Below are 15,453 nucleotides of genomic sequence, written 5' to 3' on the forward strand. Positions count from 1 at the left end.
TTTACAGTGTACTATGAACAATATACACATACAGTATGCCATTCTGAACACACCTTCATATCAATACTGTCACCAACTGTTTTGATGATCACAGGTTGCTCCGTCCCTATTTCAACATGAACATGCATCACTAAGAAAAAAGATACAAATGCACATACAATGAGAAGACACAACTGGTTAGTACAATAAAAGAATCAGTATTAACCGTATCGAACCCACCTGGGCTAAATGGAGGGAAAGTTTCATATCAAAGACAAAATGCATTTGGCTCCATCTCAAGGAAATCATATTTCGTGTCTAATAGTCTACATTTCAGCGTGACTGCACTCAATTTGTTGACGTGGAGCCTTTTCTAGGGAAAGTTTAGGGAAAATCATCACAGGTGATATAAAGTAACCAAGTGCTTGATATAAATGAGTTATAAAAAATGCAAAATAAAAAAAAAAAACACACACACACAAAAAGGACAATATTCTGGCCACATACTCACTGCAAAGATTTGAAAGTGACAATAGTGTTTTCTTGCCATTTTCTTGAATCCTATAAGACACTCAGTCAAGTCTCATTCAGACAAAGCAAGCTGAATGAATTTCTCAAAATGAGATATAAAAAGTCATTTCTGAACATGAAATACATGAATTATGTGAATTGAATTACATAAAGCCGTAAATTGACACATTGAATGCAGCAGTTTTATAACTAGAATTTTGGTGCAATTAATTTGTAAAGAAATTCTTAGACAAGTTTATAGTCTTATATAATGATTAATGTTTGTCAAAACATTTTTATACAACTCGTTAAACTTGTTAAATGCAACAATGTGATCCCGAATTTATTTCTGTTTAATTTCTGTAAATATGAGAATGTCCCATTTATGAAACGCAAGCAAATACATTTTGTGTAAATCATTTGTAAAACTATTCTAATGTAAATAATTCTATTCAGTTGTTCCATTTACAGGGTTCATACAAGGTGCTTAAAGTGCGTTAAGTACTTGAATTTGACTTTTTAAAACTTAAGGCCTGAAAAACCCTTGAAAATAGCAACATTCCTGAAGAGGTACTTGAAAAGTGCTTGAATTATTGAAAGACAATGTGTTTAATTTTGTCAATAAGCACCTCTCTTGTCATGCTAAATTCACTCAGTTAAAAAAACAATTTTTTGCTTATTTCAGTTAATGTCAGAAAACAATCAAGCAGTAGTAGTACATACAGTGTTGTGTAAACGTGGCTGAAGACACGAAAAGAGGAACAGATGAAGTCATTTACGCTGGAACCGCTCCAGTTGATTCAAACTCGTGACTTTGATCATTCATTTTAAGTGATTCACTAGCAAATAAAACAGATCAAATTAAAAGAGACAATTATTTTCGAATTTCGCCATCATTTGTTTGATTTTCGAAACTCCAAATTAGTTAAACCATTGCATCGCAAAATGATTCACTGTTTCGAAACACTCCAGTTAGATATCGCATCGCGAATCATTACGCTTATCGCGTATGATTTGATTTAGATCGGAATGGGTTTGTGAACCATTTTGTGAATTGAATGATTCAAATCAAATGATTTGGGATACTAAAATGAGTCGTGGTATGTAACGTAAGTCAAATGATTCGCGATCCGCGCTCCAAGTCCTGATCTGAAAGAATGGTTCATGAATCATTATTCAGATCGGGATGAATCATTTGATTTAGATCGGAACTTTGGTGCGATTTTGCAAAAAAAAAAAAAAAAAAAGACAGTATACACAAATACAAATCCTTTAAGAAAATTAACCATGGTTTTACTATAGTAAAAGTGTAGTATACTTTGTAATGATATAGTAGTGTTACTTTACTTAGTGTGCGTGCTTCACTTTAATTTTGACATTTTTTATTAGTATACTTTTATCTATTTGTCTTTATTTAAGAATCTGAAATAGAAGACATAAGTGAGATTTCTGATCGAAGTCCCTAAAAATCAAAAACGCAGTGCTTGAAAAATGTGATTTTACAGTATCTGTACGAACCCTGCATTCAGTAAAAAATTTATGAGCCACATTTCAACAATTCAAACAACTTTTAGTTTGTGAAACTATAAACTATTGCATTCAAATCCATGCAAATTATGTAAACATTTTTTTTTTTTGTAAATAATTATTCAGCTTCTTTTTTATTATGCTTTCTATTTTACAAAATTCTGTAAATGATTGCATTCAATTGTATACTATTAATTTAAGTGGGAATGGTTTTACAATAGGATTGTATAAATAAATTGTGTTCAAATCACTGCAAAGAATTTGTAAAACCATTGTTGCATAAATTAACTGTATACAATTTAATGCAATCGTTTACATAATTTTATTAACCATTGTTAATGAATGCAACGTTTTACATAGTATGAACCTTTTGTCAAAAAACTAATTTAATGCCATAATTTACAGGAAAATGGTTTGAACGAAAAAGCTGAACGAATTTCCTCGTAAACTGGTCATAAAACTGTTGCATTCAATTTTTTCAAACGACTGCATATTGTTTAGCTTGTATTGTGTGAATGATTATGAGCACAAAACAGGATTGAGCTCTGAAGAGGAGTGACGTGCGTATTTCGCTGCAGTGTGTATGTGGCCACTGTACACACCTGACTGGATTAAATGCAATATGAAATCTCCACACATCTCCACTCCAACTATTCTGCTTCCATTTCTTGTTTGAACATCAAAAGTGAAGGTCTCGTTTTCAAAAAAGGGAAATTTTACTATGTGGATCTATCAGTTAGTGTTATATTGTAGTATTGCTGGTTTTCAGTGTTTGGCCGGATGGCGTAACAAATCAGTGAAGACTCTACTGAAGGTCATGAGGTCAGCGGAGTCATTTTGAGCTATATGCACTATAACAAGGTTGAGGGTTAAATGTTCGAGCATCAGTCCAGAGGTTGCGGGTCGGCTATAGGCATGGTGTGCAGAACCTCGTCCAAGAGCTGCAGGGCACGGTGCAAATGAATTTCGATCCAACACGGGGTCTCCTTGATGCTCTGGCGAGGGTAATCGGGACCCCAGCCCTTCACGAAACTCATGCGCAGAATGCAGAGACGCCGAAGGTCGTCCACGCCGATGCCGGCCGCGGCAGACAGACCTGAAGATGGGCGGACGGGATCATTACTAAACCCAGGAAACATTAGTGCAATGTTTTGCCTGCATTGGTGGAAGAATGCAGACTTTCAAGAAGACTTCACAAAAAGAAACATCAGCAGATCATTTGGTACCTGTATTTAAACTAGTACTAATACTTTTTTTTTTTTAAATGTTAACAGAAATGAACATCATTCAAATTATTTGGTTATAATTATATATATAACTTATAGAATCTTTACAATTAGAATCTTATTCAAATCATTTGGTAGCAGCATTAAAAAAAAAAAAAAACATTAACAGAATTGAACATAATAAAAATCATTTATTATAAGCATTTTAAGTTTTTTTTAAACAACCATTAATGAAACGGAATGTTATAGGGAAAAAATGGGTTCCAGTGTTTATATATTTATTTATTTATTATTTAAAAGAGCTGTTAATAGAAATAAATGTCCAAAAATTATTGTTTCTAATATTTTTTAAAAAAGGTTACTAGAACAGTGTTTGGTTTCAGTATTTTTATATTTATTTATTTATTTATTTAGTCAGTTATTTATCTTTACAAAAATAAATAAATAACTGTATATATATATATATATATATATATATAAAACAACTGAATTTTATTCAAATCATTAGGTTACCGTATTTAAAAAAATCATCATTAAAATTCTAATTGATAAATAAAGAACCATTATAGGACCCGAATATCATGAAAATAATTTGATTCTAGTATTTTAAAAACAATGTCAAAAATTACAGAAATTAATATATTTTATTTTTAACTGAATTATTATAGGATTTTTGTACAAAAAACATTAATGCAACATGAAAAAATCGTAAATAAATAACGTAACTAAATAAATGTAAATAAATGTTTTAAAATAATACATCCTTATAAAATCCGAAAATCCTGAAAATCTTTTTTTTGTTTTTAAAGAGTAGTTTGTTTATTTTTTAATCCTTATAGGATCTGAACAACCCGAAAATCATTTGGTTAATTCAATCATTCATTTATTTATTTATTTATTTTTAAATCCTTATAAGGTCCAAACATCCTGAAAATTATTTGATTCCAGCATTTTTATATTTATTTATTTATTGTTTTAATAAAAAAATCCTTACAAGTTCTATCTATCTATCTATCTGTCTATCTGTCTATCTATCTATCTATCTATCTATCTATTTACAAAGAAGGATCCAAACATCATATGAATCACTTTTTTCCAGTATTTAATTAAAGAAAAAGGTTAACAAAAATAAATGTTATGAAAATCATGGCAGAAAACTGATGTAATATAAATCTATAAAGGTATCAGTGAAAGTTAATAAGACTCACTGATAGCAGGAGCGATGCCTCCCACCGAACCCGGGCCCGGGATGTTTCCCGCCACCGCAGCCGCCTGCGCAGCGGCCGCAGCTTGAGCCGTCGCCGCCTGCTGCTGCATCTGCCGATGACACTGACGCAGATCAAACACCTGCAGACACAAAACACACACATTAAACCAGAGGCTAATTCAATGCAACCTCACGCCTTTGATATTCAGTAGTGATGAATGTGTTACGCAGTGTGAGCAGTAAAAACATGCTGATTTATTCTTGAATGTGGTACTCCTGCTGCCATACTGTACACTTTGTTTTAATTAAAGCCACGTAAAGAATATTACAGCTTAAACTACTACTGGTGTGGCTAACTCTAAAAAAAGTTGCTTGACTGTAGTTTAACTGCTTAAAAAAAAAAAAAAAAAAAAAAAAAAAAAAAGAGTGGCTTCCTTACTCTGCCATACTCATATGCCACAGTATTTCAAAGGCACTTCAAAAGAATACTGCATTATAATGGTACAATGTCCAAGAAGATACTTTTGTTTATTTGTGAAAATTTCAGTATATACTGTAAATACCAGGTGGAGTGGGCGCTTGTGTTACCTTGATGTAGGCACTGGGGTAAATCTTGTGGACGGCGTCACCCGGCGCTCGTCCAGCCTCGCGGTCCAGATAATAACTCTGGACAAAGACAGCGTGATCACTGAGACAGCGCACCCACACGTCACCCTCGCCTTTACACTCCAGCTGAACACCTTTACCGATATGAAGCCTGGAGGACAGAAAACAAAGTCAGCTTTATTTGTTTGCAGCTTGAAAAGGGAGAATTGTGGGTAGCTGGAGGAAAATGACAATATAATCGACTGCCATAATGTCTTGTTGTTCAGCGTTGTTGGTTAACTAAAACCATAAAAAAATACTAATAATTTTGATTGTAAACAAATATGATTTATTATTATTTAATTATTAATATTCTGACTGTAAAATCTGATTTATTTAATATTACTAATATTCTGTTAGTAGTCAAAAAATATCATTTCATTTGTGAACCTAGACCACAAAACCAGTCATAAGGGTCAATTTTTGAAGATTTTGAGATTTATACACCATCTGAAAACTAAAACGAATAAGCTTTCCATTGATGTATGGTTTGTTATGGTAGTACAAAATATTTGGCCGAGATACAACTATTTGAAAATCTAGTATCTGAGGGTGCAAAAAAATCTAAATATTGAGAAAATCGACTTTAAAGTTGTCTAAATTAAGTTTTTAGCAGTGCATATTACTAATTGAAAATAAGCTTTAATATGTTTACGGTAGGAAATCTACAAAACATCTTCATGATACATGATCTTCACTTAATATCCTAATGATTTTAAGCATAAAAGAAAAATCTATAATTTTGACCCATACAATATATTATTGGCTATTGCTACAAATATACATGTGCTACTTAAGACTGGTTTTGTGGTCCAGGGTCACATATATTACTTAATGTTAATATCATTTTTATTATAATAATACTTCATAAAGATCAGTTTTCTAAAGCTAAAACCATAAAAAATATAAATCATTTTGACTGTAATCAAATATGACTTATTATTCATTATTAATATTCTAAAAAAAAAAAACTTTGTTACTTGAAATAAATCTTTAACTGAAATATAATAAAACATTAAAAAAACAATTAAAATAAAATAAAAAAATAATAAAAATGACAAACATACGCAACAAAACTACTAAAACTTTTAAATTAAAATGAAATCAAAAACATATATAATAATATAATACAATATAATTTAATATAATATAATATAATATGATATAATATAATATAATATAATATAATAAAAATATGAAAAAAATCTAATAAATAAAAATTCCATCAAAAATTGTTTTTGATTATATTTCAGCTTTCAATTAGCAAAAATGTTTTTTTTAATAATAATAATTCTTATCTTGCATTTTAATTCGTTTAAGTACTAAAATAACTAAAACTGGAGAAAAAAAAAAGAAAAAAGAACACCATATAACATATAAAACTAATATTAATTTAAAAAAAAAAAAAAAAAAAAAACACAACAAAATTACTAAAACCTTTAACTAAAATTTAAAACAGATTAAATGAAAAAATACAATTTAATTTACAATATAAATAAAAACTTGTCATAGTATCTCAATAATACTAAAGTACCACTGATAAGGGTTACCGGTGATGATATAATTATAATACCTGGCTCTCTCGATGGCCTCTGTGCGGTGTACGTTACTCAGCTGTCCGAGACAAAAGCGATCTCCGCCTGACGGATCCACATAACCATCCACCGTCACGATGGGACAGTTGGATGGCACCTTAAACGTCTCGCCAACCTGAATGTCCATCTCAAAGTAGGCAATCGAGCACCAGTAATCTGGAGCTGAGAGAAGAGAGCAACAGCACAGTTACAAATCAATTAGTACATTTAACACTCATATCACAGGATTTAAATATGATTTTTGAAATATGCATAATTGCAATGTTAAACAATGGCTGCATGTATTGATTCCTTTTCCAATTAACTAAAAGTATATACGTCACTATGTAAAAACACATTACAATACTAATGCTACTGTACATGATAAGGTGATGATGTACTGGTAAAATGAATTCATCCTCTTCCGTACTGCATGGGATTGTGGCCAAAAAAGTTGTTTTTTGGCCTTCATATTAGGCCAAAAAAGCCTCTACGTATACATATTTTTTATTTATGTATATTCCATATTACAGACACAATATTTTCCAGGAATAATGTATGATCCATGCATCTTTGGCGTATTATGATAAGGGACCAGTGAAATTGTATTATTATTTATATAGTTTATATTCATATTTTGAATTAGCTTTTTAAATTTGAATTTTTTTTTGGTTTTTACTCAATTTTTTAATTGAATTTTTTGTTCATGCTTTTTTCATTTAATGCTTTTGTCCTTTTTATAGTTTTTTTGTTTTTGTTTTGAATATATTACATTTTAGATTTTTTTTTGTAGTTTTAGTATTTATTCTAAAACTAAATGATATGGGAACTAACTAGGTTTTCATCAACTGAAATTTTATTTTATTTTAATGTAAAAAATGTGGTAACACATTAACTAATGAAACTTTATTGTAAAAAACAAGATATTTTTACTGTATTTAATAATCTTTTATAACACTTCGTTACCAAAAATACAGCTGTTGAATTTCAGTTCATCTTAGCTCAGATCCATAAAATAATATTAACATATACAACTTTTGATTTTAATATTGCATTAGTAAATATTACACTACTAAACTTACACTACACCGTAAAAAAAAATTTAACGGTTAAAAAAAAAACTGTAAAAATTGAATAGGTTGGTACATTAACATTATATCAGTTAATGAAATTACAGTATTTAAATGTAAGTTTAAGTTTAAACCGTAAAACTTAAAACGTTGCTACTGTATTTATTACAGTAATATTCTGGCAAGCACAGCTGCCGTCTTTTTAACCGTAAATTTCACTGGATGTTTTTTTTTTTTGTTTTTTGTTTTTTACAGTGTACTAAACACTAACTAAGATTAATAAATGTATTTTTATTGTTAGTTAATGTTAAATAATCTAGTTAACTAATGTCAACAAATGGAACCTTACTGTAAGCGTTACCACTTTTTAATAAGTTTAGTTTTAATTAACAGTTATAACTGCAACAGACTAAAGGCCCGTTCACACCAATGACAAAATCCACCTGACTTCAAAAAGCTTGAGCATTTAATGCAGCAGATGATAAAACCACAGTGCGTGCTTATAATAACCAGTCCAATATTGTGCTTTGGTGTGGACGCTAATATAGTTATCATTCTTGATGTGAAAGGCCCTTAAATTCATATCTCACATACTATAGTTTCTCTAGTGTGTGAATTGGGATGCAGTGTTTTTTTCCTCACCTGGATGGGTAGATATAGGCGGCTGGAACGCCAGTTCATTATGTACTGACCCTGACCAAAACAAACAAAGAGAAACATTTAATGATGAGAGTAAAATAGGCAGTGATGGTAGTTAGGGGTAGTTCTAGTAACTCACAGTATTGGCCCGTGTGAGGAAGAGGAGGGTGGTGCTGCAGGTGGCCGTTCTGATGTGGGATGCTGGGAGGAAAACTGCTTCCTCTGGGCCATGAGCTAGGGGCATCTAATAGAGAAAAACATGTGGATTTCATACATAAAGCTATATCATCTATATCAGATCATTGATTTGACTGGACTGTAGCAAGAAGTGGTGCACGACATGTACACAGGAGTTGCATTCTGTCCTGCTGGTTGTACAAAAGGATGAAATAATGACTTACTGGTTTGACCGCCAGCCATACTGGTGAATGCAGAAGTGGAGGCGGAGCTCGTGGAATCAGTCGGCGGCAGGAGGGCGGGGCTGTTGAAAGCGTCGGGCGGGGCAGAGGAAGACGCTGTGTGCTGGATGGTTTGAATACTGTGACCTCCATCAGCTGCAGAATGAGACGGCTGACCATCGAACTCATCCTTCACCAGGGGATCGACACTCGGACCTACTCATACACAGGCACAATGACTTATTCAACAATCTGCATTGGATCACATACAGCTATCAGATCATTAGGGGAGCGTGGGGAACAAACTAACACGGGGTTAATTGTAACACACGTGATTTAAATATTTCCACACATGCTAGATTAACCAAATTTACGGTAGGGGAGTGTTGTAACACGGGTTTGTTGCAACACTTCCAGTTTCACAAGTCAGAAAGGAGTTGTGGTGATGCCATCAATATCATACACTCCATTCACATTTTTAATGTTACAGAAGAAGTGGCATGTGAATGTGAGAAACATTGTAGATTTTATGACTGAAATGATAAAAAAATGATTTTCAGGAAAGAAAGTAATTTTTTTTCATTAAGATTATTTTTTGCCTAGCAATCATTGTGTTGTAGATACAATTATTTGACTTACATAACCTAAAGTAGCTGTTTTTTTAGTTTAATAGTTTAATAGTTCTAGTTTCTAGTTTGATACTTTGCATTCATGCTAACTTAAAATTCACATGTTAAAACAGTTTGCTATGTTTTGGCTGTTTGGGGTGGGGATAGTTGTAACAGTTCATTAAAAATGTTACAACCAACTCCTTATGTTTATTTCAATGAGACCAATTATCCAATTACATCCTCTATTGAGGCAAAGTCATTTGAGGTTTTTGTTGCACATAAAGGGATTTATGTAAAATGTGTTTCCATCATAGTTTATGAGCATCTTCTTATTGGGCAAAAACACTATCCGCGTCAAATGAGCACATACATTTTTTTGTGCACCTGCATCTTGACATTTCCATCCAGCATTTTTTTAAATGATATTCCAAAATTCACATAAAATAGGTAGATGGCAACCAGTGTTGGGGAAGGTTACTTAAAAGTAATGCATTACAATTTTGCGTTACTCCCTGAAAAAATAACTAATTATGTTGCTTAGTTACTTTTTATGGAAAGTAAATGTGTTATGTTTTTGCGTTACTTTTTAAATCTGGGCAGGGCTTGCTTCTTTGTTTTTAATATAAAACAATTCTAATGTAAAAGCCCTTTTACACCAAAAGTGAAATGAATTCACCTCAGGCTGAAAGAAAAGTACATTTATGCAGGAGATCACTCTTCAGCTATATAAAAATTAAGCACAAATTTACTTTAGTTTATCTAAAGTAATTTTTGCTTATTAGTATGGTTGAATTGCATCATTAAAGGTCAGAAGCAAAGACACTGGTTAATAAAATGGGATTAAATACATGAAGGATATTTGTTTTATTTAACATTTTTAATTACTGCAGGGTTGCATCGTATTCTGAGTTTGCATTTCACTGTTTTTATTCATTTTGAGGAATACTGAATCTGTTTTTTGTGAGTGAGATAGATTAATGCACGTTCACGTTTAGTCTAGAACACAGTAACATCATGTTTACTCCGAATTTCCCAATAGGACACTTGTTAATCAATAAATGGGGAAAAAAGTAACTGGTGTTACTTATATGAAAAAGTAACTCGCATATTTTCTAAGAAATTCAAAAGTAATGTGTTACTTTACTAGTTACTTGAAAAAAGTAATATTTTTACGTAACTCGCGTTACTTGTAATGCGTTACCACCAACACTGATGGCAACACAGCTAGTGACTGAATACAGTACACACACAGCATTTGTTTTTGTGCTAAATTTAAAGTCCTAAAATGAATACAGTACAATGTTTGTCATCACTTTAAATGGTTCACTTTATTAAAAAAAATAAATAAATAACTGATTATTCTTTGTTTTTCAGTCAAGTTTTTACATAAATTGGAAGTTTCAGCAAATTACTTCACACTGTTACATCTATCCCCAGCCTGTGTTACAACTCACCCCAGTAGTGGGGTAGGTTGTAACAACGGAATTCTTTGTATTTGACATTAACTTACATAATCTGTGATTATGCAGTACATGTCCAAGTGAGTTTTATTTGTAGTAGACAAATGTGGCTACCATATATCAAAGTTTGAGAGACCTAGCACAAACAACCACTGAGTTACTGATGCTCAAACAAAAAGTGTTACTTTCATCCCCGGTCTCCTCTATTTACTAGTTGCCATATCAACACTATACAGAGAAAAAAGTGCTGAAAAGCAAAAGATATCGCTGAATATTTATTTTACCATAGTAAAAGTAAATTTCTGGCTGAAATTTTTACCTCAGTTTTTCATATTCATTTAAAATGAGACAAATCTGCTATTATTTTAATCTCTAATCTGTTATTTATCATCTTAGATAGTTTATAAATGCTTCGCAAACCAGCAGAAGACACAAACCAGTTTTAAATTCCAGTCATGCTGATGGAAACGTTGTAGCTCGTTTATGTGTCTCGTGTTCTATGAGAGCTGTGTGTGAAGAGACAGGGGTGTTTTTTCTGAATGTCTGAATGCGTTTCTTCATTTGCGCACATTGTTTTCAACTATACTGTACAGCTGTGTTTTGCGATCAGGGCCGTCCCAAGCATGGTTGCAATGTGTTCATTGTCAAACTCTAAAATTAGATTATTTTTAATTCTTAAAAAAAACTCCATTATTTTATTTGAAAAAGTGAATAATTTTATTTTATTGACAAAATATTTTAGTTTGTCTTGTATATATTTTTCATTAGATCAGATAACATTTTAAGATGTCATATGGTCATGTTACAATGTACCCCACCTACGGGGCATGTTGTCACATTTCACTTCCTTTCTTTTGAGGTAAATAACGAAAAACTGTATTTATACTGTATACACTATTTATGAAACAGAGCAACATACTAGACATTATTTACTAGACATTAGTAACTAATGTGGAATTAATGTGGATTAAAAAAAATTATAATCTAAACCCCACGTGAATTTACACAAACTGAGAAATTCAAAAAGTGTTAGGTTGTGCCCTGTGCTCCCCCATGCCAAAATAAATTCCACTAGGAAACAGACTGTATACTATCCTGCTTATTGTATGGCTAATTAGTAAATAAATTAAATGAAAGGACATGGAATGTCAGAGAGTGATATGGGAGAGATTAAGGTCTGTAAGATTTTTACATTTTTTTTAAATCTCTTCTGCTCAACAAGACTGCATTTATTAGACCAAAAATACAGTAAAAGCAGTAATATTGTGAAATACTATTTCCATTTAAAATAAATGTTTTGTATTTGAATATATTTTAAAAAGCTATTTACTTCTTTGATGCAAAGCAGAATTTCAGTCTTCAGTGTCACATGATCCTTCAGAAATCATTCTAATTTGCTGCTCAAGAAACATGCATTATTTTCAATGTTGAAAACAGTTATGCGTTTTTTTCTATATTATAAATAATATAATATAATAATATAATATATAATATAATATTTTAAATTAAATTATATATATATGACTAGAAAGTTTAAAAGAATAACATCTTTGGAATTAGAATATTTTTGCAACATTATAAATTATAAATGTCATTACTGCCACTTTCAGTCAACTTAATGTAATGTCTATCCCCAAACTTCTGAATGGTAGTACACAAAATATATATTTAAATGAAATATAACAATATCTAAATCTAAGGTCGATTCTAAAAAATAAACAAATAAATAACTAAAATCAAATTAATTAAGAGCTCCCTCACCTGGGCCGCCCAGCGTTAGAACAGAAAGATCTGAAAAAGGAAAGACAGAGAGAGATCATGTAAATAAGAATTATTCTACATTATAAGAAAGTTTCATATCATAGCATGAAGACAGAAAACAATTCACCGATGCTTGGAGACACGACCCTCTCATAGTGGTATGGGTTCACGCACACGCTGTCGCATTTCAGGTCGAAGGCAAACTGGCAGTATTTCACATGTTTCAGCTCATTTTTGTGCAGGTCCGGCCATCGCCACAGCCGTGCGTATATAACATGAGGAAATCCTTTACGACCGGCCACCTGAGAAACAAATAAAATGCATTTACACATCATCACAGCAGAACTGTGGTCAGAGAAGATCAAACATAGAACCAGAATAACTTCCATTTCTAGATCATCTTAAAGGAACAGCTGACCCAAAAATGAAAATATGCTTGAACTGTACTCACCCTCAGTGCACAACAGATGTAGAAGAGTTTGCTTCTTCATCAGAACAGTTTTGGAGAAATTTAGCATTACATCACTTGCTCACCAATAGATCCTATTCAGTGAATGGGTGCCGTCAGCATGAGACAAACTTGCAGCTTTTTGCTCCATAAGACATTAATCGATAGACTGTAGTGGTGTGGATTACTTATGGGTTATTGTGATGCTTTTTATCAGCTGTTTGGACTCTCATTTCGACGGCACCGTTTCACTGCAGAGGATACATTGGTGAGCAAGTAACGTAATACTCAATTTCTCCAAATCTGTGATGAAGAAGCAAATTAATCTACATCTTGGATGGCCTGAGGGTGAGTGCATTTTCAGCAAATTGTAATTTTTGGGTGAACTATTCATTTAATACAATAAAACAGTCAATTTTTATCCTCAAACAGACCTGTAATCTACCGTCTAGTGTGCGTTGTATAGTCACACATTTACTGGGATGAGCTCCGTTCGTAGTGATGGCAGTGATCAGAGAGTCTAACTCATCCTTCTTCTCTTTTAGCTTCTTTACCAAGCTCTCTATCGCTCGTTTGGAGAAAGACTCGCTCTCTCCTCCCTGTCGATGGCACATAAGACTGTGGACGATGCTCAGACAGGCATCATTACTGGTGGGTGTGCTGGAGACGGACATGCTGCTGGAATTACACTCAACCACAGGTGAGAATAAACAAACCAACGTCCTTCAAGCCTCCCGAGCGTCTGTCTTCACACCCTGATGTCTAGACGTGGTCCACATTGGCCTAAAAACACAGAGATTGTAAGCGCACGGCAATAGCCAACAATACATTGCATGGGTCAATGCCAGGCATTAGGATATTAAGTAAAGATCATGTTCCATGAAGACATTTTGTAAATTTCCTACCTTAAATATATCGAAACTTAATGTTTGATTAGTAATATGCATTGCTAAGAATTTCATTTGGACAACTTTAAAGGCGATTTTCTCAATGTTTGGTTTTTTTTTGCACCCTCAGATTCCAGATTTTTAATGGAAAGCTTATTTATTCAGCTTTAAGATGATGTACAAATCTCAATTTAAAAAAAAAAAAATTTACCCTTTTGACAAATTTACCCCAGTGACTTAAGACTGGTTTTGTGGTCCAGGGTCACATATACGACAAAAAACCAGTCTTAAGTCGCTGGAGTAAATTTGTAGCAATGGCCAAAAATACATTGTACGGGTCAAAATTATAGATTTTTCTTTTATGCCAAAAATCATTAGGAAATTAAGTAAAGATCACGTTCCATAAAGATATTTTGTAGATTTCCTACTGTAAATATATCAAAACTTAATTTTTGATTAGTAACAGGCATTGCAAAGAACTTAATTTGGACAACTTTAAAGGCAATTTTCTCAATATTTTGAATTTTTTGCACCCTCAGATTCCATATACTGAAATAGTTGTATCTCAGCCAAATATCGTTCTATCCTAACAAACCATACATCGATGGAAAGCTTATTTATTCAGCTTTCAGGTCATGCATAAAGCTCAATTTTGAAAAACTGACACTTATGACTGGCTTTGTGGTCCAGGGTCACACATACATATATATATATATACCCACACACACACATACAAGATAGATATGTATCAAACTAAAACATTATGTTCTGGACAAATAAACAAACTAATTAAGAATTTACATACCACATATAATTACTATTGATGCTAAAAGCTAATTTACAGATAATTCTGTTCATATTTATGCAGAATTATTGGTTAATCAGTTTAATTAACACTTAAAACAGTAATGATGAAAACACATAGCATCCCAATGAGTCAGATTGATCTATTAACAAATTCTAAACTCATCAAAAGCACATTATTACGCTTAATTATTACAGCATTCAAATATGCGAACGTGATAATAATAAATCACAGTTCACTCTATGACAATACAACTGATCTCACTATGAGGCTAACGAGCTAACTAGCTAACATAGACTCTCTATATATGTGGGGAATGTACACATAAAGTGCCTACATTATAGCTAGAGAACGATATGAGGCAGAAATTAAAAATTAAAAAAGAAAATACAAACAGAAACACTTACGATTCATGGCGTCAAGGCACGGAGACTGTCTCTACGTAAGCGCTGTGATGTCATCGCTCGAGTGACGTCGCCGTGAGCGTAAATACGCCCCGCCCACACAGATGCGTCTGCTCTTGGTTCACGACCGAAAACTGCTCGAGTTAAACAGCTGGTGAAAGATTTAAAAGGCCAAACGTAGGCTAAATGTGTTTTATAATAGCACGAGAATGTTTAATCTTACTAAACAGCGTTATGTTTACAACAGCAGACAGTACCGCAGTAATACTGTGCACACATCAGTATGCAGATTGGCTGTATGC

At 32.5% G+C, this 15,453-nt stretch overlaps 1 protein-coding gene across 1 annotated transcript; it reads right to left on the reverse strand.

Moving 5' to 3' along the window:
- Positions 1-628: 628 nt before the first annotated feature.
- smad4b (SMAD family member 4b) lies at positions 629-15,210 on the reverse strand. The gene is made up of 11 exons (XM_051109278.1): positions 15,155-15,210; positions 13,490-13,838; positions 12,735-12,909; positions 12,608-12,637; positions 8,779-8,991; positions 8,517-8,621; positions 8,381-8,431; positions 6,668-6,851; positions 5,038-5,206; positions 4,451-4,589; positions 629-3,112 (listed from the first exon to the last, which is right to left on the reverse strand). Exons 2-11 carry the CDS (start codon positions 13,727-13,729, stop codon positions 2,901-2,903), a joined length of 1,518 nt encoding a protein of 505 aa, XP_050965235.1. The 5' UTR covers positions 13,730-13,838; positions 15,155-15,210; the 3' UTR covers positions 629-2,900.
- Between the last annotated feature and the right edge of the window lie 243 nt (positions 15,211-15,453).

The sequence above is a fragment of the Labeo rohita genome, chromosome 5 (assembly GCF_022985175.1).
Source record: "Labeo rohita strain BAU-BD-2019 chromosome 5, IGBB_LRoh.1.0, whole genome shotgun sequence".
Lineage (NCBI taxonomy): Eukaryota > Metazoa > Chordata > Actinopteri > Cypriniformes > Cyprinidae > Labeo > Labeo rohita.

What these genes read in the sequence shown, in the direction of transcription:
- smad4b (XM_051109278.1), bottom strand. Translation starts at nt 13,729, where the DNA reads ATGTCCGTCTCCAGCACACCCACCAGTAATGATGCCTGTCTGAGCATC. An exon ending in GAGGCCATCGAGAGAGCCAG is followed by an intron (nt 5,207 to 6,667) that starts GTATTATAATTA and finishes TCTGTCCTCCAG; the next exon opens with GCTTCATATCGGTAAAGGTG. An exon ending in AGGCATCGCTCCTGCTATCA is followed by an intron (nt 3,113 to 4,450) that starts GTGAGTCTTATT and finishes GCCCATCTTCAG; the next exon opens with GTCTGTCTGCCGCGGCCGGC.